This window comes from Neofelis nebulosa, chromosome 17 (assembly GCF_028018385.1).
Source record: "Neofelis nebulosa isolate mNeoNeb1 chromosome 17, mNeoNeb1.pri, whole genome shotgun sequence".
NCBI classification, from domain to species: Eukaryota; Metazoa; Chordata; class Mammalia; order Carnivora; family Felidae; genus Neofelis; species Neofelis nebulosa.
This window is the reverse complement of record NC_080798.1, coordinates 7,412,661-7,437,349: the sequence shown is the minus strand read 5'-3', so window position 1 is coordinate 7,437,349 and position 24,689 is coordinate 7,412,661. Positions and strand designations below refer to the sequence as shown.

At 46.2% G+C, this 24,689-nt stretch overlaps 1 protein-coding gene and 1 long non-coding RNA gene across 6 annotated transcripts; both read left to right on the top strand.

Annotated features, from left to right (window-relative positions):
- Nucleotides 1–395: 395 nt before the first annotated feature.
- Nucleotides 396–16,015, top strand: LOC131499926 (SIGLEC family-like protein 1). 5 transcript variants are annotated; one of them, XM_058708519.1, is made up of 7 exons: nucleotides 396–694; nucleotides 998–1,167; nucleotides 10,843–10,951; nucleotides 12,402–12,683; nucleotides 12,803–12,908; nucleotides 14,046–14,202; nucleotides 15,253–16,015. In XM_058708519.1, the coding sequence occupies exons 3-7, from the start codon at nucleotides 10,948–10,950 to the stop codon at nucleotides 15,265–15,267; spliced, it is 564 nt and encodes a 187-aa protein (XP_058564502.1). In that variant the 5' UTR covers nucleotides 396–694; nucleotides 998–1,167; nucleotides 10,843–10,947; the 3' UTR covers nucleotides 15,268–16,015. The 5 variants fall into 5 exon arrangements, with proteins under 5 accessions (XP_058564502.1, XP_058564501.1, XP_058564500.1 ...); XM_058708518.1 differs by lacking the exon at nucleotides 396–694 and adding an exon at nucleotides 4,169–4,287 and having other exon boundaries at nucleotides 701–1,167; XM_058708520.1 differs by lacking the exon at nucleotides 396–694 and adding an exon at nucleotides 715–792.
- A 1,453-nt stretch (nucleotides 16,016–17,468) lies between these two features.
- LOC131499947 (uncharacterized) lies at nucleotides 17,469–24,685 on the top strand. Its single transcript, XR_009256118.1, has 3 exons — nucleotides 17,469–17,620; nucleotides 24,014–24,299; nucleotides 24,648–24,685. It is a non-coding gene; the product is annotated as an uncharacterized LOC131499947 (long non-coding RNA).
- Nucleotides 24,686–24,689: the final 4 nt, after the last annotated feature.

The following is a 24,689-nucleotide window of genomic DNA, read 5'->3' as shown; positions in this document are numbered from 1 at the left end:
CACCTGTCTGAGCCAATCAGGCGACCCGTGAAAATGTTTAATGGCTAAGAAAGTGTTTCATGAGCGCAACGAGGAGCTTGAGCCAGCAGAATCAGGCAGGGTAGAAGAGTTTTCATTAGCATCATGAAGAAAGGCCTCTCTAAAAGGAAAACGGGCACCCACATTCCCACCACAACCGGTTCAAGTCGTCAAGACTGTTTCTGGGGGTTGCCAAGCTTCAGCAGCCTCCTTGATTGGCTGCGGCGGAAAGGCACGTGCAGCCGCTGATTGGCTGCGGGATACGCCCATGCAGCCGGTGACTGGCTGCAGGGTAGACACGCCCCATGCAAGGCTGGAAGGCGGGATCAGGGGACTCATGCTGCCCTCCGACCTTCCCCGTGCCACCGACAGAAGCCGGCTGGCGTCGGGCGCCCTCTCCTGGCCTCTTCTCTTTCCTGGCTACCGTTGAACGCGCGGCCTGGCGCGTTGGAACTGCCAACTGGGCTTCCATAACGCAGGGCTTCTCTGGCAGTCAGACGGCCCTGGGCTTGGCAGTCACTGGGGGGGTCGGTTGGGTGCCAGGACGGCTCTCCAACCTGAGAGGCCCCCTGGAGCCTGTCGGTGGGACAGAGACTACTTCTGAATTGCTCGTCTGGGGAGGCTCAGTTCACCAGGAGCCTGTCTGCATTCAGCCCGCCACCAAGTCGGTTACCGGGTCGGCCTCAAGGGCAGCCAGGGGGGTCACCGGTCTAATAAGCCCACCAAGCGGTCTGTTGATTAAGGATCAGATTAACGTCCTTATGAGTCAAAAAGGTAGTCCCCTTGCAAACCAATTAATCAGTGAATCTGATAATCCACCCACTTGGTAGACTGCCCTGCTCATCTGTTAATTATGCTCCCTCTGAATCCGTCTCTTAATAAATTAATCCCCCCTGTGAGGCGTTCAGTCATTAGTCCCACGGTTATCCCGAGTGTAAGCGGGTTAATCAGTTTCACTGTTTGTCCTTGGTGTCCCTAGAAAATCAGCTTTCCAGTCAGCATAAGTAGGCCAGTCGTCCAAAAGTGGGGTGCTTCCCGCAGCAAGTCGGAAAAGCCGTTTGTAGCATTTAGACTCTGCCAAGCACATACACGGTCGGAAGTGTGCTGAGGAGGAAAAATATCCTGGAGCCCTTGGAACCAGAGCCAAAGGTAAAATGAAGAGGAGAAAGGATGAGCAAAGGGAGGTATACGGGGGAGGAAAAAAAGAGGGTGCATGAGGAGTCATCCCTGTATCTCTAAAGCCTTGCAGGAGAAAAGCAAGAAGAAATCAGAATTTTAGAGCTAGATGGATCACTACACCTCAAATCAGAAAAGGCACTCATGTTACAGATGAGGAAATCAAAGGAAAACTAGAGGAGAAAATATTTGACCAAGGTTATTCAGTGATTTACTAGCAAAGCCTGGGCCTGGACCCAGACAGGGCTCATTCCAACATCCAAATGCGGTTTGCTTGTTTGTTTTTTAATGTTTATTTTTGAGAGACAGAGACAGAGTGTGTGTGGGGGAGGGGGGGTAGGGGCAGAGAGGGAGGGAGACACAGATTCGGAAGCAGGTTCCAGGCTGAGCTGTCAGCACAGAGCCCGTCACATGCTCGAGCTCACGAATCACGAGATCATGACCTGAGCCGAAGTCAGACACCTAACTGACTGAGCCACCCAGGCGCCCCCAAATGTGGTTTTAAATCAGAGAAGGGGGGGAATATATTGGCAATGCAAAAAGGGAGCAGATATGGATTTCCTCCCTCTGGGGATCTGCTCAAATGTCACTTCCTCAAAGAGGCTTTCTCTGACCACTCTACCTAAGCTGTTTCTCCATTGCCCACCCCCCCATCCCATAACCCGCTATCCTATTATCCTAACATTATTTTTCTTCATGGTACTTCCTAGCTATCAAATTGTCTTGATTGCCAACTCATTCATTGTCTGCCTTCCCTCCCTTCTAGAATGAAGACAGGGATTGTCTCATTCTTGTTTAATTCCCTTTCCCTAAAACAGTGCCTGGCGTAAACAAGGTGCTCATAATGTTGGTTGCTAGAGAGAATGAGTGAGAGTGCCACCACTAAGGAATGTGCTTCTTGAGACTCATTAGAGGAAGCAGACTGTACTTTTTTTTTTTTTAGTTTATTTGTTTTTAGAGAGAGAGAGAGAGGGAGAAGGGGAGGGGCAGAGAGAGAATCCCAAACAGGCTCCAGGCTGTCAGCGCAGAGCCTGACGCAGGGCTCGATCTCACAAACCGTGAGATTGTGGGATCGTGACCTGAGCTGAAACCAAGAGTCAGGTGCTTAACCGACTGAGCCACCCAGGTGCCCCCAGACTGCGCTTTGAAGTAGAGAGCAGAGCCTCCGTAGAGTGGCAGGAGGTGAGGTCAGAGAAGTAAAGGGAGAGGGGCTACCTCGTGCAGAACTTTGGCTTATACCTGGGGGGCGATGAGAGGCACTGGAGAATTTCAAGCAGAGAAGGGGCAGGATGTTACTGAAGTGTTGATAGGTTCCCTCTGGCCACAGCACAGGGAATAAAATGGACAGGGACTAAGGTAGAGCAGCAAGGCCAGTGAGTCGGTTCCTGCAGCCATCTGGGTGAGTGAGCCTGGTGTCTCGGGCCAGGGTGACAGCAGTGGAGGTGACTGGAAGTGGTGAGATTTTGAGTGTATTTTGAAATCGGTGCCCACAGGATTTTCCGACATGGCTGCAGGCCATGAGAGAAAAGAGGGTCGTCAGTCACAAAGGACTCTGAGCTTTCGACTCTTGATTTCTTCCTAGGTGGTAGTTCATTTGGTTTAGAGACATGTTTCCTAAGTTTTAGGTGATTGGTTTTTATTTTATTTTTCTGAGATGAGAGCAAGGATGTTTAAACTGTTAATATTACTTTCTACCCTTGCTCTGTTGCCCGTTGGCCAAAGAATGTAGGTAGTTTATAAACATTTTTCTGCTCCTTGGGAGGTTGGTGTGGAGCAAGAGGAACTTAAGTTTTATTTTATTTTATTTTATTTTTAAAAAATGTTTTATTTATTTTTGAGACAGAGAGAGACAGAGCATGAGCAGAGGAGGGGCAGAGAGAGAAGGAGACACAGAATCCGAAGCAGAACCCAGGCTCTGAGCTGTCAGCACACAGCCCAACGCGGGGCCCAGACTCGCAAACCTTGAGATCATGACCTGAGCCGAAGTCGGACGCTCAACCGACTGAGCCACCCAGGCGCCCCAGAACTTGACTTTTAGACCCATCTCTAACTTATTTAAGGAAATCACTTACCACCTTGCGCTTCAGTTTCCTCCTCCATAAAGAGGCCTTTGTAAGACTTAATTCCTCAGGGTTCCTGGAAATAAGCGAAGACTACCCAAGTGAGAACAAAAAAGTTGCTTATTCAGAGCTGTAACAGGAGAGTCAGCCACCATCACTTGCATGTGGCAACAACTCAAAGGGAGGCAGCATAGTGGGAAAAAGAGTTTCAGATAGGGTCTGACAGGAGAGTGTTATCATGGGGAAGCTGGAGGTTAGCTAATTCAAGTGGGGGCAATTTAGGGGCACTTGGGTGGCTCAGTCAGTTGAGCGTCTGACTCTTGGTTTCGGCTCTGGTCACGATCCCAGAGTTATGGAATCAAGCCCCACGTCAGGCTCCACACCGGCTTAAGATTAAGATTCTCTCCCTCTCTCTCTCTTCCTCTGCCCCTCTTGCTCTCAAAAGAAAAAGAAAGAAAGAAAGAAAGAAAGAAAGAAAGAAAGAGAAAGAAAGAAAGAAAGAGTGGGGGTATCTTATGTGGTTGAATTGGGGAGCAGAGTCTACTTTCTTTGGTTGGTTCTGAGCTGGAAGCAGGGGCAAAAAACAGGGAAGCTAGCATTCATTGACCAAGTTCTGACTGTACTGGGTCGATTGCCACAGAGGTTGTGGTTTGGCTTCTTGTATTTGATGCTGCAAAGTGAGGATCAGAGTCATGTCATACAGTTGAGGTGTGAGGGCCATATATGGTATGGACATTGTATATTCAGTCTCTCGGGTTCTTGGGAGTAGTAAATGAGATGATGTACAGGTGGAATTGGCAGGTATTAGTACATAAATAAATATTTATCTCAGTCAAAGATTTTCAACATTTCATTATGGTCTAATTATGCAATCCTGTCTTTGTTTTCATTTACTAATTCATCTTTATGAAAAGAATTTGTTCCCCAATGTAATACATGAATGCAAACTTACGTGTCAAACAATGCCAACGTGTATAGAATAAAAACTGAAAATCCTACTTCATCTTTCCTCTTATCACTGCTCTACCCATAGGTAAGTACTGGTACCAGCTTATTATGTATCTTTCCAGATCTTTGTTTCATTTATGTTTGTGCATTTATGAATGTGCTATATATGAACATATAACTATTATGTGTGAACATACATATTTTCATGTAATCCACATATATAAAGCTTTTACATAAATGACAAATGATCAGATTTTCATTTAAATATTGTGAAATATTTCAGACATATTGAAAGGTGTGAAAATGGTATAAAAGGAATGTGTGTTATACCTCTTATATAGCCTTTCCCCAGAAACATTTCCCACTCAAACCTAGAAATTACTGCTACCCTGGATTTGGCATTTATCATTCTTTGTGGTAAGGTATTTAACCCAGCTTGAAGAAAGATCTGGCCTTCGCCCTTGGCTTCTGGGAAATAATATCTAAGCCCCTAGGATGCCATGCCTGACAGGAGTGTCTTTGTTTGCCTGGGGGCCTTGCATCACACTGAATAGTCTGAAAATGTGATTCAAGGCAGGGGCCGGCCACACCAGATCATGTAACAATGTGATTTAAGGTCTTTGGATCATGTGGTACCAGCTCAACTTCAGAAGGAGCTAGAGACGGAGACCCAAGCCCATGTGATGGGACTGACTGGGAGCAGTCAGTCGGGCCCATGTGATGAAGGCCCAATAAAAACTGTGGACACAGGCTTGGGTGAACTTCTCAGGTTGTCATATTCCATGCATATTGTCGCACATCATCACCAGGAAATATGAGTTATACTGTCCATGACTCCACAGGGAGAGGACAGCTGGAAACTCTGGTTGGAACTTTCCTGGACTCTGCCCTATGTGCTTCTTCCCTGGCTAGATTTTAATACGAATCCTTCAGTTGTAATAAATAATAACCATGAGTATAACAGCTTTCCGGAATTCTGTGAATATTTCTAGTGAATTATCGAACCTATGAGTGGTCATGGGGACCCTAACACTTGCAATTGGTGTTAGAAGTGAGGGTGGTTTTAGAGACCTCTGAAATCTGCAGTTGGTGTCAGAAGTGGGGCCATCTTTTTGGAACTGTTCCCTAACTTTGCAGTTGGCCTCAGAAATGAGATTTGCGAGAACCTGACTCAGTGAAACATATGGTTTGGGAAGAACAAAGATGTGAAATCAGGGGATGATGAAACTTTCATTCCTACATGTCCCTAAAGTCACTCATGGGCATGAAAATGCAACTGTTCTGCAATTAGTTACAGGAAGTTAAAGTTACCAGTGTTTCTTTTTAAATTATGGATCCAACTCTGAAGGAATTGATTCACTAGGTGCATAAGGAAATTCAAAATCTCAAGAAACCAGCCAAATATAACAATTCCTTGGTTGCTTTTACCTGTAAGAGCTATAATGAAAGAAAAGAAAAGAGCTGGAGTGGATCCTAACGCTGGTCCAAGCTTGGGTTCTGTTCAGTCTGAGCTATGGCTGCTGCCTTAGGGCTGCTACTAAAGGGAAAAGTCATGTTGGAACAATAGGTAGCAAAGAAAATTAGAGTGAGTGATTCACAAGAGAACGGAGAAAGATGAAGGGAGTGTCAAAGGGACTCATCCCAACAGAGAGAAAAATCTTTAAATAGTTATGAATCAGGGCGCCTGGGTGGCTCAGTTAACTGTCCAACTTTGGCTCAGGTCAATATTTTGCAGTTTGTGGGTTTGAGCCCCACATCAGGCTCTGTGCTGACAGACCAGAGCCTGGAACCTACTTCAGATTCTGTCTCTCTCTTTCTGTCTCTCTCTCTCTCTCTCTCTCTCTCTCTCTCTGCCCCTCCGCCACTAGCGCTCTGTCTCTGTCTCTTTCTCTCTCAAAAATAAACATTAAAAAAATAAAATAAATGAATAAAATGGAAATTGATGGGATCAAAACAAAGGTCTGAGTGCAATGCTTTTGGAGTTTGGGTAGAACCAGGGGGAGACTCAGATACCTCCCCCCCAACTTTGAAGGATCCTAATAAAATCTGTTCTAGTTACCCTAGTTTCAAGGAATTTCAAAAGTCCAAAGGCAAATATGACAATGGGACCTGAACTTCAAATGGCTTGAGGTGATGGTCCCATGACCTAATCAAGGTAATGATTGGTCAGGGGTTCTTGGGTGGCCCCTCCCCAACTCGTGCTCGCTCTCTCAAAATAAATAAGTATTCTTTTAAAAAAAGATGACGATTGGGGCACCTAGGTGGTTTAATCGGTTAAGCGTCTGATTTCAGGTCACAATATCACAGTTCACGAGCTTGAGCCCCGCATCAGGCTCTGTGCTGACAGCTTGGATCTTGGAGCCTGCTTTGGATTCTGTGTCTCCCTCTCTCTCTGCCCCTCCCCTGCTTGTGCTCTGTCTGTCTGTCTGTCTCTCTCTCTCAAAAATAAATAAAAACTTTTTTTTTAATTTTTAAGAAAGTAAATAAAAGGTCCTCAGTTCTTTGGCTCCATGCCTATCTGGAGACTCAAAGCCACATGCACATTAGTGGTAAAATGGTCAGGAGAAGAGATGTTTCTGGGACTCCTTAAGCTGGAGGCTAGTGGGAGTTATAGTTAGGTTGGGAAGATATGGGAATAGAGGGATTGAAGGAGTTAAAGTGAGGGTTTGTTTAGATGAAAAATAGAATACTTGAACAGATTTTATGTAAAGCCATTGTGTCTCCTCCTTTATCTGAATGTAAGTACATACCGTGTCTGACTGGGAAACACCTCCCTTACCTAGTATTATGAAATAGGAGGCATGTAAATCCTCCCTTCAGCCAGTATATGCTAAATGGGAACCAATAAAATTGCCCAGGCCCACACAGGTTGTTAATTTGAAGAATATAGGATATCTGGTGAGGAAAAAAAAAAAAAAAACATGTCAGAAACCCAGCGTTTGATTGATTTGGATTTTGGATGGCACACATTCTACATTTGGGAATATGGCCAGCTCCTACCCATAAAACCACTAGAGTGAAGTCTTGGCAGTCTATGCAGACTGCAGTTTATGGCAAAAGCCAGCCAGCACCACCCAGTGGCAACCACTGGGATTTTTCTTTTTTTAATCAGGAAATTTCCATTTGAGACAGACAACTAGCTGGCTATTGAGCTTTGATTGAAAATGCCCACAGGACGGAGGGAAGTACAATAATCCTGAAACCTGAAATATCCATGACATCTTTGGTAATTTGGATAAACACGATAATAAGGAAGACCGTGCCCAGAAGAGTTCTGTAATAAAATGGAAATGGTTTATAGGGGAACCTGGTACCATGGGAATGTGAGGAGGTAGTCATCATATTAGGGAGCAGATGGCCTCTTTCCCCTCCTTTTCCACCCGAGGAGCTGCCAGATCCTATTGCCACTTGGGTGGTGACAGTGAATAGCTCTCAGTTGACCAACAAAGAGCTGCTTGGTTTATGGAAGGCTGTTCCAACATGAAGGGGTTCCTTTGAGTGGGAAATACTAGCAATGGAATGCTAGTAAATATTTACTAGCCAGATCTCCAAAGGGAAAAAGAAGCCCTGAATTGTAGTATTACCAACCTCTGCTGTGTAGACACTCTCACTGGAGGTAGTTTCAAGCTACCACCATCACATAGAGTTAGGAAGAGATACAATAGCACACCGTTAATGTGGTATTTCCATCATACAGGTACAATAGATGCAAATAATCTCAAGGACACAGATAACAGTAAAATGCACTAGAAAAATTAGGGAGTAATCAGTTTCGAGTGATTATCATCTTTGCTTTTAATATAATTTGTTTATAAGTTTATATAATTTAATTTTTAATAATGGCCGTGTTTGACAACCAGCTTGTAACATTTTTGAAAATTTAATAATCAGCTTTTTAAAGCTGGTTTATGCAGGCTCCAGCCCAATGATGGATATTGTTTAGAAGCCAAGATATAGGTGCTAGGCGTGTTTATCACTAGGGATATGTCATTGCTTCTAGGCTCTTTCAATGAACAGAATATGGAAATAGCATTTGTTCTTTAAAGCCAAGGGTTTGTATTGATAACTCTCTTTGTCTCCCTCAAGACAGTAGAGTCAGAGCACTGTGTTCAAAGGTTACTTGAAAGAGACATTCTTCCAGAATGGTTCTGTTATCATTGTTTTCATTTGTTTACTAGATCTCGTTTGTGTTCAATTTTAGGGTTTTGCTTTCTTTTTCCCTTCTAGGTTTAAGTGACCTTTCTGAACAGTAAAATATCAATGTGGTTGGAAAGGTTTTTTTCTTTCCTTGACCAAAACTGTGTCACCTGACTACCAGGACATTCATGTAAGGGAACCTGGGAACATTAATATTTGTTGTTTTAAGGCTCTGTAGTAGAGGCAACGGGGATGATGGTGCTGGGATACCTGTTGGGTCAGAAGCCAGAAGTGTCTGCCACAAGGTATTGTAGACTAGGGACACATCCCCTCATCCTGCCTTTTCCAGGAATTTGTGCAGAAATGGAGGACTCGTGGCCCAAAGAGGGAAAGGACTCGTCTGTGGTCCTCCAGTGAATCAGTGACATAGCTTATATAATCGGTACTCAAATCCAGGGCCCCTGCTCTTAAGTCAATGCTTTATTTTAAAAAGGGGGGGATAATTTCACAAAAGATAAAACTGACAGTTGAACATGTTGTCAGTGACTACCAAACAAGGTCACTTTCTTTCTTTCTTTTTTCATGTTTACTTATTTATTTTGAGTGGGGAGGAGCAGATGGAGAGGGAGAGAGAGAATCCCAAGTAGCCTCTGCACTGTCAGTACAGAGCCTGACACAGGGCTCGCTCTCACAAACTGTGAGATCATGACCTGAGCCAAGATCAAAAGTCAGACCCTTGGGTGCCTGGGGGGCTCAGTTTAAGTGTCCATCTCTTGATTTCAGCTCAGGTCACAATCTCACAGTTTGTGAGAGCGAGCCCCACATTGGGCTCCGAGCTGCCCACGTGCAGCCTCCTTGGGATTCTCTCTCTCTCTCTCTGCCCCTCCCTCTCTCTCTCTTTCAAAATAAATAAACTTAAAAAACAGAAAGAGTCAGATGCTTAACAGACTGAGCCACCCAGGCACCCTAAGCAAGGTCATTTTCTAAGCTCTTCTGAGGTCACAAAGGTCTGTTTGATGTAGGGCCTTCCCTTAAAGGGCTCAGTCTCAGGTAGATTCTTTACTAAGATATTGTGTTAGTTTCCCAACTAGAATGACCTAACCAAATAAAAATTTGTCTTCCTCATCCAAAGAGATGAACAGAGATAGGCTGTGCAGAGCTGGTGTAGCAGTAACACAAGGCCATCAGGGACTGGGCTCCTCAAACTATTCTGCTAGAATATATCCTTCATGAGTGGCGTTCATCCTCGTGGTTACCTCATGGCTGCCAAATGGCTGCTCTACCTCCAGGATCACATCCATATTCTAGGGAGGAAGGAGAAGAAAGCGACAAGGAGGAAAGAAATGACAATATCAGGAAAGGAAGACTTTCCCGGGAATCCTCAGCCCACTTCCAATAAAACAATGTCATGTGCCCCAGGTTACCTGCAAAGGAGGACAAAGTAGTGCTTTAACTTGCAACAACGCACCGCTAAACAAAGTTGGGTTTGTTAGTAATGAAGAGCAGGATAAGGAGTTGTTGTTTGGCTGCATAAAAACAAATAACTCTACTAGGAGGGAAAAAGTGACTCCTTCCTCAAGAAACAACAAAGGAAATAACTGGGTCCTTCTGGAAAGGGGAGAGATTTCTGCACTTTTGACCGGGCAGGGAGATCAGGAGAGGCTGCATGCAGGAAGTGGCACTCAACTCAGCTTTGAAACTGGAGTAGGATTTGAAGGTGGGCGGAGCAGAGTTGCCAGAGGAAAAGCTGTGAAAGGGGGACGGATGTGTAAGGTGAACACTGGAGAAGGCAGCACTTTCCCTTTGGTGTGGAAAATGTTGAAAAAGGCGCAGGGAGGAACAGCAAAGGTGAGGCAAAATTGTGGAGAATCTCATTTGCAAAGCAAGGAGGTTTGGAACTTCTCCTATCAGAGGTAGGAATTCTTGTCCATTCCCATTTTCCCAAAGGATCTGTTAAGGTTGTCCCATCCTTGGGGCACCTGGCGGCTCAGTCAGTTGAGTATCTGACTTCAGCTCAGGTCGTGATCTCATGGTTCGTGAGTTAGAGCCCTGCATCCGGCTCACTGCTGTTGATGCAGAGCCTGTCCTTCTGGACCATAACCCCTCCCTGGCCACCTGGCCTGAGTCGCTCCTGCTCTAGGCAATTCCTCTCATGGTTCCTGTGGGTTACGCCAAACACCTGGACTGGTCCTGTGCCTCTGAGGCACACAGCTCTTCCATGAAACCCCATTTGCTTTGAGAGAGAACCCAAGGGACATGGTAACTGAGTTTCTCCCAAGTGGGCTGGGTCTGGGAGGGAAAGACCAGGGGAGAAAGAAGGAGATGCAGCATTGAGCACCCCCTCCCGGAGGTCATCGGGGTGCTTCCTGTCCCTAGATGCTCTTGAACGTCTCACCCCATGTAATTCCTGCTTCTGAGGATGAACAGACCTCCAGGATGACCAGAAACAGAAGCCCCTGGCTTGCTAAGAATACTTTCTGCTCTCCCACCCACATCCTTTCAGTTACTTGCTGTCTCGTCCCTTCTGAACCACATGGCTCTGACGCGAGAGCCAGCTGAGGCAAAGACCCCGGGCCCCTCCTCTTCCTGAGGACCACTGCTGCTGCAGATGGGTGAGTGGGGTGAGGGGCAGTGCTGGAGGTATCTGAGGTGCCAGGACCGGGGGGAGCTAGGCTGCAGAGGTCTGAGAAGAGGACATAAGGGTTAGGGTACCAAATAACCAACATGGATTAGACATCTGTGTGTCGGGTCCCGGCAGGGCTGGGGATGTCTGGGGCAAAGAGCAGATTGGGTCGGGGAGCGGAGTTAGGGATGAGGGTGGGCACTCAGCCAAGGAGGTTGAAGGTACGAGAAGCACAAAATGCTGGAAAACCCAGGGGTAGTCAGTTTTCCTGTGTCTGTCAGTCACTGTCCATAGTCACGCTTTCCCAGATGGTAAAAATACATAATCCAGAGGACAGCAGTCGGGGAGAGTCCCTGAAACTTCCTCATCCCCCTGCCTCCATGTGACCCAGATGAACAGTCCAAGATCAAAGGGTACTCTTTAAGAGAAAATTACCCCTTTCTTCCAGTAATCTCAAACGACTCCCGGTGACAACGTATGCTTTGTCAGTAACGCTAAGAACTGATTCCTTGAAGTCCCTGAAGAGGGTGACTGTTCCTTATTTATCAACCGATGAAAGTCACCAAGTGGATAACATAGCCCACCCATTCTGTGTAGAGTGAAGCAGGCTCAAATGTTCTTACTCAGAAAACACCATAGCAATCTCTGCTTAGGATGAATGCTCAAAGGCCACTTGGGACTGGGAAGAAGAAAATCTAGAAAGGTGCTCTATTTATTGAATGGGGAACATTTTACCATGTGCTCAGCTAGGAACACTGCCAACCATAGGGCATTCATTCTTTTTTTTTTTTTTTTTAAGTTTATTTACTTGCTGGGGGGAGAGAGAGAAAGAGGGAGTGAGAGAATCCCAAGCAGGCTCCACACCGTCAGCACAGAGCTCAGTGTAGGGCTCGAACTCAGGAACCGTGAGATCATGACCTGAGCCAAAATCAAGAGTCAGATGCTTAACCGACTGATTCACCCAGGTGCTCCAGGGCATTTATTCTTATATCGATGATAGCATGATACAGTTCAGCAAGTACCCCTATTTTCCAAACTGAGAAAGCATAAAGAAAGGGGAAGTGACTTGCCCAACAGCATCTGGACAGTAAGAGAGAGAGAGAGGAAGAAATTGATCACAGATGGAACTGGGAAGGAGCAGAGCCTGAGGGATGGGAGGAAGAGCCTGGGGGTGGAGGTGGGGGTCAGGTAACGGCTCAGAGGCAATGTAGATCCTCAGAAAGTTCCCTTGCCATTAGTCAGGTCCAGCGTTCACTTTGAGGCCAGGTGAGGAGAAAGGATGAAGGGGAACTTGTCTGTGAAGCCCAGCTCCTCCGGGCTTCCAGAAAGTCTTTTGGAAGCTCCTTTGGGAGTCACAAATAAGGAGAAGGCTGGGTCCTGGAGGAAGTGGAGAAAGGAAGTCAGGATGCTTGCTGATTGCTGATCCTCCCTCCCCACAGCACCTGCCAGGCTGCTCTATTCTTCTTGCTCCTTGGAGAAGACTCTTCTGTGCAGCTGTTCCTTCTATGGCATCCCCACACCCTCAGTGCAGTGGTGGATGGGAGGGGCTCCCGTGGGTGCGAACAGTGTGGATAGCAGTGTCCATGTGACTTCCACCATAATCGCCCCCTGGGCCATCAGCACCATCAGCCTGACAGAGCAGCCAAAAATGAGCACAAGCCTTCTCTGTGAGGGGAAGAACCAAAATGGAACCCATGCTTTGAGCATCCTACTGATGCCAAGTGAGGGTAGAGGGGGCCCGGTATCTGGGTGAGGGAGTGAGCTGGGGAGGAAGCAGAGCTCGGACTCCAACTCCAAGCTTTCAGGACAGAAGACTTTCTCACATGCTCTCTCCTTCCAGGAAAGAGTTCTTTTCTTCCCCAGACTTTCATGAAAGGGCTGATCCAGGGTGTTGTCTATGGAGCCATTGCAGCCTCACTGCTGTTTTTCTGCCTCATCCCACTCATGTGAGTACCAGGGCTAAAACCGTACCCAGCAGGCCCTGGCCTGGGTGCTGGCGGGGAAAGGGAAAGACAGAACCCCTGCCCCCAAGGAGCTCTGGGTCTGGTAAGGGAAGGAGGCACCAAACATGGTCACCACAGTCCAGGGCCCTTAGGACTATGCTCAGCCACAAACAAGGCCCAAGGGACAGAGGCTTTCAGTGAATTTCATAAAGGAGAAAGCAAAGGAGGAAGTGGCAGCCACGGAGAAGCCAGTGGAGCTCCCCGGGGTGCTGTCTAAAGCGGCCCTGAGGGGCTGAGTGCTCATTTGCTGGGTGGAAAGTAGCATATGCAGACCCCAGAGACACATTTGAGGAATTGCCGGTGTCTGTGTGCAATGTCAGATGCATTGACAGTGATGGGAAATGGCTGGACATGAAGTTGAGAAAGCTTCTTGGTGTTAGTTCATAAAGACTCTCGAAACTTGGCTAAATGTATTGGCTAGAAGCCCAGAGTGAGAAGGGCAGAGCTGCCAGAGGTCAGGCCAGAGACTTCAGCGGGGGGAGAGGGGGCGGGGGGGCGGGGAAGGGGGGCTCTGGCCAGTCCAAGTGTCTTGGACTTGATCCTCAGTTGGGAGCCGAGGAACAGTGTTAAGCAGGGAAGAAAAGCTCCTAGTGCAAGGTGTCTGTACACAGACCAGAGGGCAAGAGCCAGAGGCATGAGGCCAGGCAGGAAGACTACATAATAAAGAGCCCAGTTTGAGCTGGGTTTAAGTGATGAAGGGCAGTCAGAGAGATGATGGGACACTTGGGATCGACTGGCTATCAGGAGTGAGAGAGAAGAGCCACAAGGTGGCAGGGCAAACCGGGGAGCTATTTTTAAAGTATAATCAGCTGCACCTAAAGACCAATAACAATCCTTTACAGTTTGCAAAGCCCTTTCATGGCTGACCTCATCTGAGCCCCACAGCCCAATAAGCAAGGTTTCCCAATTGTACAGAGGATGGAACCAATTCCCAGAGAGGCTGTGTGGCTTGTCCCAGATAACACAGCAAGCCAGTGGTGTCGTTGAAGCTCTAAACCAGAACTTCTGGTGAAGACCAGAGCCCAGTGGGGGGCAGAGAGCCGAAACTGATCGGGGGGGGGGGGGGGGTCATTTCCTTAGGGTGAAACATATCAGAATGAAGCTGGCAAAGAAAATTTCAGCGGTCAAAGCAGGAAAGAGCCCAAAAGTCAAAGCATGCCAAGAACCCAAGCTGTCTCTGAAGCCTAAGGAGCCAGAAAAATCCACAATCACTCCATCTTCAGAGAGTGAGATATTGGTGGGTACCCACTGCGTCTGGAGTCTAGACTATCAGCATAATGGCAGTAAGACTCACGAGGAGAGGCACATACAGTGTTTAAAGGAATTACCATCATCAGTCCTATGGGGCACCTAGAATGCCAGAATGTGCTTGCAAATCATCTTATAGATGGTGAAGCCAAGGCCCAGAGAGGGGAAGAAGGATGAAAATTAAGACAAATAACTTAAAGGGCATTAGAATCAGCAATGTACACACACACACACACACACACACACACACACCCCTTCACACTGAGTCCCCATTGAGAACAGGGTTGAAAGAATCCCTAACAGTGTTTGTGGCATCAGAGTGGAAGCCAAAGGCTTTGGTCTCTGAGTGTTTGGCAGATTGTAGAAAACACGGTCTGTAGATACCACAGGCCCAAGTTAGCCTGAAGTGCTTGGAGACCAGACCAAAGCCAAGGTCTTTATTTACCTTGCACCCCATATCCTCAGCAGGGCTTGGAAGAGACAGGCCTCACTGTTATGTACCATTTATAATCCTCGAGGACTGGAAATGCCCTGCTGCCCTCCTTAAACCCTGCATTGGAGCTGGTGTCCCTTTGTGGATAAACCAAGCAGCTGTTAAATTCCACCAAGATATCCTGCAGTATCTCCCAACCTCCATGCTGGGCAATGCCGGGGTCTCAGAAATGGGTCAGATCCAGGCCCCTGTCCTCAGAGAGCAAGCAGGCTGGTGGGAAGGTAGCCTTGCAGCAACAGGGCTGGGACAGGGGTTATAGTTGAGGAAGGGATTGACCCTCCCTGGGAAAGTCAGGCAGAACTCCCCAGAAGAGTCTGGGGAACATTGGGTGGCTCCCAGTGCTAGGAATGCACAGGGAGGGGCACTGAGAGAAGACGGGTTGCAGGCTCCAGTCATGGGGTTCTGAGAAAAGGTGAAGCTAATGTCTGCTCCACATTGCTGTAATTCTGTGCTCATAGGGAGAGACAGGATTCTGTCCATTTAAGCACTGGATACCTCACCTCTCGACTTATTCCAATATTCTTCTTTCTTTGCCCTGCTCTGTAGCACCGCTTACCTTAAACTTCCAGAAAAAGCAAGATAAAGTGGAGCTCATGAAGCCTATGAAAACTACGTGCCTACCTGGAGTCCCCATTATCTGCGGGATTACCAAAGTCCACGGAATCCTTAGGCACCCCAGAAACCCTGGAGTCTATAACAAACCCGGATCCCTGGAGCCTCCTCAGCTCACAAAGCCCTCTCAAGCCCTACCTGTCCCTCACACTGACTGGTTCTCCATTGAATAGGGTTACTCTGGGACCTGGTCTTAGAATCTTTGCAAGCAAACTCTATGATCTGTTGTTTGGGTTAACCAGAAGAAGTATGCTCTGGCCTAGGATGATATCAACGAAAGGAAAAATAAATGTGAGACTATGGTCCAGAAGTAGCTTTTGAGCCCCTACTGTATGCCCAGAACCTGGAATATACATACAAAGAGCACCAGGCTTTGGAGCCATCATATATGGATTGAATCCCAACTTTAATGCTTAGTGGCTATATGTCTTTGGATGAAACCTTTCACCACTGCACCCTTTGAACTTCAGTATCCTGACCTGAGGCATATGTAGGTAGATAGTGAAAAGTGGTATCCAGAGGTCCAGGTGGAGAAAAGACACAAAGACCATCCCTGAATGCCAAGACAAGGCATTGGAGCCTTAATCTTGACTCCCTTAGAATGTAAGTTCCACAAGAACAGGTATCTTGTCTGTCTTGGTTTCTACTTGAACCACCAGCACCTAGAATGGTTCCTAAAATATAAGACTCTCAAAGATGTTTGTCGAATAATTGAATGGATGAATGAATGAATGAATGAATGATAAGCTGTTGCAAGGTTTGAAGCAAAGAATGATACATAGTGAAATCATACTAGGAGTAGTTATGGAACTCAGAAGATAGAAGACCGGAGGCAAAGAGCCTAGTTAAGAGGTTAGTGCAGTATTTCTTGGCTGAAAGACAGGCATACAAGAAATGAGAACAGGGATCTGGCAAGAGGATGGACAATGGCTGTGTATTGTTCCCCTCTGAATAGATGACATCCTCCCTTCTGGAGCCAGATGCTGGTAATTTTCAGAGGTTGCAAAAAGGGGTCATCTCTTCCCTGAAGCATTATTTGTGCATAAATCCAATGGTTCTCCATCCAGCACCAATGTGATGGTCATCCTGTACTCAAGAGCAGATGTTTATATAAGCCCCCATGCACGGGCACTCCTTTGGCATGCAGTTCACACATTCCACAAAAATATAAGCATCCACCTTGTGCCGGGTAGTGGAGTAAACCAGACAGACACTGGCCCTGCCTCCGTGGAGCTCGTGGTCTACACAGGTACACAACAATGAAATAAACACAAAACTGCAGCTTAAAATGTTGACAAGTGCTAGGAAGAAAAAGGATATAATACTATGAGAAAGTATGAGGGACAAGGGGAAGAACCCAGTTTGGATTAGAAAATCAGAGAAGGCCTCTCTGAGAAAGTGACATTTGGGCTGAGAGACCAAAAGGATTATCAGGGGCTACTCAGAGGGACAGCAGATTCTAGGCTCTGTGATGGGAGAAGTTTAGTGAGTCTAAGAGCCCAGGTCTATGCCCCGGAGCTCAGGTGGAAGGGTGAGCTCCGGACGTGCCAGATCTTTCAGGGCCTCAAAGGCTCTGGTGAGAAGTTTTAAGTTCTATCCTCACTCACAGAGGGTTATTTCCTCATGTGCTCTGTAACTTCGGAACGTGTGGTCCTAAGGAGTGGAGAATGCCATCTAGACGAGAAATGGGAGAGAGGATGGGAACTGGGTTGGGAACAGGTCAGGGATGGGTTTTGACAAGAGAATGAAGAGCTGGGTCTTCCTCACGTGTCTCGCTTTGTTCGTGATAGGGATCTTGCTTGCAGGAAGGGAAATGGGGCACAAGATGCCTTCTCCTCGGCCCTGAGGGTCGAGCACATGGCATTTTGTTCCTTGGTCGATGGCTTTCAATTCACCGCCCATCACCTGCTTGCCCACAGTACTGGGTTGAGGAAGGAGTGTCTCTTAAAGGCTGATTAGGCCTGCAGTTCACAGGGCTGGTAGGGTTTTAGAACCCTCTGCTCAAGATAAACGAACTGCCGCTTGCTCCAGACTGCCTCAGGCGTGGGAGACTCAAGGGTTCTACTGCATGGCCCCTCCCCGTCCCAGCAGCACCCACGTGCATCATTAGGCCCTGATTGGCTCCGGACGGATTCACGTGTGCTCAATGGCACGCCTGAGGGGCGGGACTTCGCGGGGCGGCTTCCCCACGTGACCTCTGGCTGGTCGGACGTTGGTGAGGCTGGGGACTCCCAGGCCGCCTACTGAACTTGTTATGAGTCAGCCTGATGCGTTAGCCTTCCTCGCCCTTCGTCCCTTCACGGTGAGTCATCCAGTAGTTGTACACATGCTTATTCCACGGGTCGGGAGGCTTTAAATCAGCCAATCAGTTCGCTCCTTATGGGAACAGGAAGTTCCCGTAGATAGTGAGTCGGCCAGTCGATCACGTGATGCACTCGGCCAAACTCGAGGAGGATGTTCAGTTGTCTGGAAAGTAGCCTAGCAGAGACCTGCTGAGGCGGGCCCTGGTTGGCGCTGTGGGAACCCAAGACAAGGGGGTAAGTCTGGAAAAGGAAATGATCATTTAGCGGGAGGGGAAAGAGGTTTCCTGTGGAGACAACCCGTGGCTGCACCAGGCCCTGGAGAAGGGAATGAGAAATTGGGAGAGATCGGAATTTTAAAGTCAGAAGGACCATTACACACTGGGCTATAACACCTTCTCATTTTATAGATGGGAGAAATGGGAGGGAAACCAGAAAGGGAACAGCACTTGCCTAAAACTTCCAGCGAGTAACCTGCAAAGCCCAGTGTGGAACCACCACAGAGCTCTCCTCAGTCTTCGACCTGAGGTTGTAAATAAATCACTATATTCAATTAGATTCTGAGAAGTAATTTATAACTAGAATTTTTAATTTCAAAAATTAAAAAAAAAACAATCTAACCGAAGAAAGAACTAGACAATGCAAATCTCCCTTTTCAGTAACTGAGCAAGCAGATGAAAAAATTAGTAAGGATATAGATACCATCAACCAAATTGACTTAAGTGACATTTATAGAATATTCCATCCAATAATAATAGAATACATATTCTAGTCAAGGGCTCATGGAACACTTAGACTATGTTCTGAGCTATAAAACAAGTCTCAACAAATGTAAATGAATTGAAGTCGTATAAAGTATGTTTTCTAACCACAGTGGAATTAAACTAGAAACAAATAGTTGGAAAATCATTACGATTTGTGCTTGTACATTTTTCTTCAGTGAATATTTATCAGACAAGAACCTTTCTAAGCTCTGTGGAGGACACAAAGATCTGTTTGATGTAGGGCTTTCTCTCAAGGATCTCACTCTTGGATAGTTCCCCTGGTAGGATATTTCATCAACTTCCCAACTAGACAAACAACCAAATGAAGAGGAAGCATGACAGTAGGCTGTGTGTGGTGAATGTAGTGGCTCCATCAGGCTGGCAGGGAACCAGAACCCTCATGCTGTTGTCAACAACATCCTCAGTCTGTGGTTTTGATCCTTATGGCTATCTCATGGTTGCCAGATGGCTGCTCCACCTCCAGCATCACATCCATATTCCAGGGAAAGAGAAGGAGGAGGAGGAGGAGCAAGAGGGGAAGGGGAAGGAGAAGAAAGCAACAAGCAGAAAGTGGTGTTAGTATCAGAAAAGCAGAACTCCCCAAAGTCTTCAGCATGGTTGATATTTTAAGAAAACAAGTCTCTCAAAGTATTTGCTTAATAATAAATCTAGCAGAGTCTAAGGTTTTTATTTTGCATCGTACATTTGGGAGAAGAGAAGAGTACAATCCTAACAGATAGGTATACAATTTAAGAAAACAGAGTTGTCAGTTATAATGTTATTGTTACCAGAGCAAGAAATTATCAAGTAAGACAACTGGTCAGAATTCCATTTTATTTGGATATCATTTTCATAAGACATGGAATAATTTCTAATGTCTTTAGAGTCTCATAAGACCACTTTGTTTAAATTGTTCTTCCAAGGGCGGATTTGTATCAACAGAGAACAGAACAAGTCAGTAACAGTCATGAATATTCATACAAAACTGTATATTGCAAAGGAGAACATAAATTATATTCTTATAAACATTCTCGGTTTTGTACAATATCAAATCAGATTCCTTGAGCCCTTTTATAACACAGAACAATATCTTTTGATTTATAGCTGCAGGGGAAAGTGAACATCTTTTTCAATTCTTTCTGAGACTTGTTTCCTTTATTATGAAAACTTATTTTTTTAAAACCAGGCTCTGGAATTCTATTAGCTAGGATTATATGCAGAAAACAGTTCTTCAGAGCTCAATTGTGACAGTAAAGAAAATGTGGTAAAGGCTGGATAGCCTTTTATTTGCTGTCGACATTTTAATAGCCTTTTTCTTGTACTTGGCCCACTGGCCACAGCTTTGTCATAGAGCCACCTCTGGATGTACAGGAGGCAGAAATATAGTTGTTGGGTTTTTTTTTTTTTAACTGGGGAATTGATCACCTGAACAAATTTGAAATAAAGGGATACACAGGAGAGTGGTTATCAGGGAGGACAGTTCTCAGAGTTTGTCTGAGACATTGCCATAAAAGAGATATAGGGGTGCTTAAGAGAGTCTGGGAAGGGAGACTTCTTTGTGGTTCTGGAGATCCTAGAAGGCTACTTGAAGGAGGTTAAATTTGACCTGGACTTACAAATTCTGAGAGACAGGATTTGAATGTGGGCAGAAGGGAGAGTTGCAGAAGGATGCCATGAAAAGGGGAGTGGCCTGAGTAAATATACAGAGACAGGAATGTATGGACCATATGTGGAAAGATACTTTTCTCTTTGTCAGGCAAAGAATGGCAAAGCCTAGGGAAGGGAGCAGTGGAGATAGGCCAAGTGTGGGGCAAAATCATGGACAGCCTCAAATGCAAGGCAAAGGGGTTTGGAGTTTATCCTGTCAGCCATAGAAATGTCTTTTATTGCTCAAATACTTTTTTTTTAGTTTATTTATTATTTATTTTGAGAGAGAGAGAGAGAAAGAGAGTCGGGTGGAGGCAGAGAGAGAGGAAAAGAAAGAGAATCCCAAGCAGGCTCTGTGCTATTAGCATAGAGCCCAATGTGGGGCTCCATCTCATGATCAATGAGATCATGACCTGAGCTGAAATCAAAATGCTTAACCAACTAAGCCACCCTAGTGCCCCATTGTTCAAATACCTCTTAAATATATCCCGTCCTCTCCACCTCCATAGCCACGGTTCCAGCTCAGGATGCATTATCTTTCTCTTAAACTATTTCTTTCTCCTTGATGCAGATCCATAGTGATCTTTATGACACCCCATGGTTCAAACCTGTTCCCCCATGGTTCAAAACTTTCTGTGGTTCCCATGATTTCCTAATCAACTTGGGAGAGAGGCCAAGCTTCTCAGCCTGGCATTTGAGGTCCTTCAAAGGGGGAGGACTCAGAGGTGACAGCTGGAGGGGAAAGAAGAAAGACATGGTATTTGGACTCTAGATAGAGACTCATGGAGACACTGCTCTATCCTTGAAGCTCCTCAGCCTCTGTTTCCATGAGACTCCTGATTCTCTAGGCAAATGGAACCTAAGAGTGATTGAAGAGACAAAAACCCCTAGTGGACTATGAATTTACCTCGACCTCCACCTCATGCCTCTTCCTGCTGACTCTCTCCTCATCCATTCCAAATCTTGCCCTCCACAACATACAGATCTGAGGCCAGAGTTAGCAGCAAACTAGGACCTGGCCCTCTCTTTTCCCTGAGACTGTTAGTGCTGATGGCATTGCCACTGTCATGGTTCAGTAAGTGGAATGAGAGGTAGGGTGGGAAGTGTCTGAGGAAGCCAAGAAAGGGTAGGGGTGAGGTGGGTATGGGTGGGGGGTGGAAGACAGGCAGGGCTGAAGTAAGGTGAAGAGGTTAGACATAGAGAATTAAGTACTTTATAAATAATAAATAATAGACATCTTCCGTCGTATTCTGTGACCCACTGTGGGTCCCATATCATCTACCCAATAACTCCATGAGGAATTATTGTCCTCATTTCACAGATGAGGAAGCAGGCTCTGGGAGATTCAGCAACTTGCCTAGAAATTTCTCTGTTGGAGTACCCAGGTGTTCTGACTCCTAGTGCCATTTTAGTGCCACACCACTCTAGAACTTTAGTGATAATAAATGTATACACATCTTCTCTCTCAACACCATCATCTGTGTGGTGGGTGTCATTAAGTCACATCTTAGAGCAGAGAAATAGCATGGTGTTCCAGAACCAAGAGTGTCAGGATCCCTGGTGATGATGTTTTGGAGTACTGGACTTAACATGTGAAAAGCCAGTCCCAGGCCTGATGCTGTTACTCCTTTCCCTGTAACCTGGACCAATGCCCTTAGCCTCTCTGAGCCCCAGTTTCCCGATGTGTCTAAGGGACTATAATAAAATCATCATGAGGATGGCTTAAGCTGATTTCTATGAAGGTATTGAGAAATCTGTAAACACTTACACAAGTCAGTATTACTACCATAATTTTATTTTCTTTTTTCTTTTTATTTTTTTTAATTTTTTTAAAGTTTGTTTATTTTTGAGACACAGAGAGACAGAGCATGAACGGGGGAGGGTCAGAGAGAGGGAGACACAGAATCCGAAACAGGCTCCAGGCTCCGAGCTGTCAGCACAGAGCCCGACGCGGGGCTCGAACTCACGGACCGCGAGATCGTGACCTGAGCCGAAGGCGGCCGCTTAACCGACTGAGCCACCCAGGCGCCCCTACTACCATAATTTTAAGATGGCATTACTAGAAGTGGCCTCAAGAACCCTGAAGTTCACCACCCATCCATTTTGTACAAGAGAGAGCTGTCATCTGGTAAACCAAGAAGGGAAGAGAGTAATTGTTCACCTAAGAGCCGACAGCTGAGTTCCAATCTACAATGATTGTAAGGCACCATGTGCCTCTGGTTAATGTATTTCATTCTCACAACATCGCAGCACTGGTAATGTTGTGCCTGTCTTTCTGATTGAGAAACCGAGATTCAGAAGTGGGGCTACATGGCCAACTTCACAAGATACAATGACTACCAACAATAAGAACAACAAAAAGCCCAGAAGACTAAATTGGGGTGGTGCAGTTAGGGGTCCACAAGACCACCCTCAGGTTCAATGATTCACAAGAAAGACTCCCAGAACTCAGCAAAAACTGTTATATTTAGTTACGGTTTATTATAGCAAACAAATGGAGATTGAAATCAGCAAGGGAAAAGGCATGTAGGGCAGTATCTAGGAGAGACCAAGAATGAGCTTTCAGTTGTCTTTTCCCAGTAGAGTTGTGCATACAGTATTTAATTCTCTTGGCAGTAATGTTTGGCGATATGCATAGTATTGCCAAGCAGAGAAACTCACCAAGCTTTAGTGTCCAGGGTTTTTATTGGGAGCCTGGTCCCACAGGCATGGGTGACCTTAGTCTCCAGCTACTTCAGAGGTCAAGCTGATACCACATGTGACCCAAGGTCCCCACCAAAAATCACACTGTTCACGTAGACTATCTGGCATGGTCCATTCCCCTAAGTAAATAGACACTGTTATCAGGTAAGACATCCCAAGGGCTTAGAGGTTACCTCCCTGGAGCTGGGCAAGGGCCAAACCTTTCTAGGGTAAGGTTAATCCTTTAATGTACACGTAGGATATTGGAGGGCACTAGCGTCAGTTTTTCAACTTGAATCTCTCTCCTACGGGATTACGTTCTGTGTTTTGGTGGAAGTCAAGAAGGTACCAGTGGAAGAAGTATAATCTTCTGAATATTTGAACTTCCCAAGGAATCCCCAAGCAATTCTGTGCCTGTGGCCTACTGGCTTAATAAAAATATCATGTCCCCCATAGCTATAAATCAACTCAGTGCTACCATAGATGATAACACCAAAGGCACATTCCACACTATTTGGAATCTTGAAGCACAAGACCCTGCTGATCCATAATGTACTTAAAAGGGACATCATGACACACTTATTCTGTACAGATATAGAACACAAGATTTCTTCCTGTGGGAGGATATTGAACTCTCCATATCAGGTGATGTTCAGTCTCATGCAGTGGGTGGTTTGTAAAGGAAGAACTCCGAGAAGACATTTTGGTAATTGTGTGGTTTTTACCTCACAGGGCACTGGGCTTTTTAAACCTTAGGTATTTCATTTTTACAACAATAATACAATGTCATAGGTATAATTGATAACTTATGTTTCCAAGTAGAAATGGCAAAGAGAAAGGAAGTGACTTAGCCAACAACATCCAGCAGATAAGAGGTGGAGGCGGGAAATGATCACAGATCTGCTGGGAAGGGGCAGAGCTTGAGGGGAGAGTTGGATTGGAAAGGAAGACAGCATAGGAGCTGGCCCTAGGAGGTCTGGATGGGGGGACAGGTAAGGAATCATAGGCAATGTAGATCCTCAGAAAATGCACTCACCCTCAGTCTTCAGAATGCAGTGTCCAGGTTCAAGCTCTTCCTCCTTCAGCAAGTCTCCTCCATTTGCTCACCTACAAAGTGCAGAGAAGGGAAATATACTTGTGAAAATCCAACAATCCCGGGTTCCGTGAGGTTATTGGGGTGGAGGGGAGGAGTACCAAGTAAGCTAATGGGTGAGAAACCACTTTGTAACTTGGAAATAGTGTGCATCAGTTAAATGTCCATGAGGATCCCTTGTTTCAGTCCCAGTCTGTCTTTCCCTTCAGACCAGACCCAGAAACCAGAGCTCCACGACCTAGAGACTCTTGTGGCTGGAGATCCTGTGACCTTGACCTGTACCATCAAAGGCACCTGTGCAGAGAAACCAAAGCCCTTTTCCTTTCCTGGAATTGGCCCACTCTGTCCTCCAACACAGACGGCTCCAGCAACTCCTCCTCCTGGTGCCGCACTTCACCCCAAAGCCTCAGGATTATGGCACCACTCTCAGATGTTATTTGAACTTCTCTCTAGCTAAGTTGACCAGAAGTAGCATGGTCATGTTCCAGGCGGTCTGTAAGTGCTGGTGGGCAAAGGAAGACGCAGAGTCTGAGAGAACTGGTGGGCTCAAGAGAAATTCCTGAGTCCTGGGGTGGGCCTGGGTGGAAGGAGTCTGGGAAGCTGTCACATCTTCTCAGGGCTTCTGTGGCTGGAAGGCCAGAGGTAAGAGCTGAGCCAGAGTCAGAGATAGATGAGGAAAGAGGATGTAGGGTAACTGGTCTGTGAAGTCCTACTCCTCTGGGCTTCCAGAAAGTCTTTCCAAAGCTCCTTGAGAATCATGAATAAGGAAAAGGCTGGGTCCTGAAGGACGTAGAAAAGGGAAGTCAGGACACCTTGCTGATGGCTGACCTTCCCTTCCCATAGCACCCACTAGGCTGCTCTATTCATCTTGCTCCTTGGAGTGCA

Bases quoted from the DNA above. Each gene is read 5' to 3' on its own strand.
- LOC131499926 (XM_058708519.1), top strand. The intron at 12,684-12,802 runs GTGAGGGTAGAG...CTCTCCTTCCAG, and splicing joins GAGCATCCTACTGATGCCAA to GAAAGAGTTCTTTTCTTCCC. The intron at 12,909-14,045 runs GTGAGTACCAGG...TCATTTCCTTAG, and splicing joins TTCTGCCTCATCCCACTCAT to GGTGAAACATATCAGAATGA.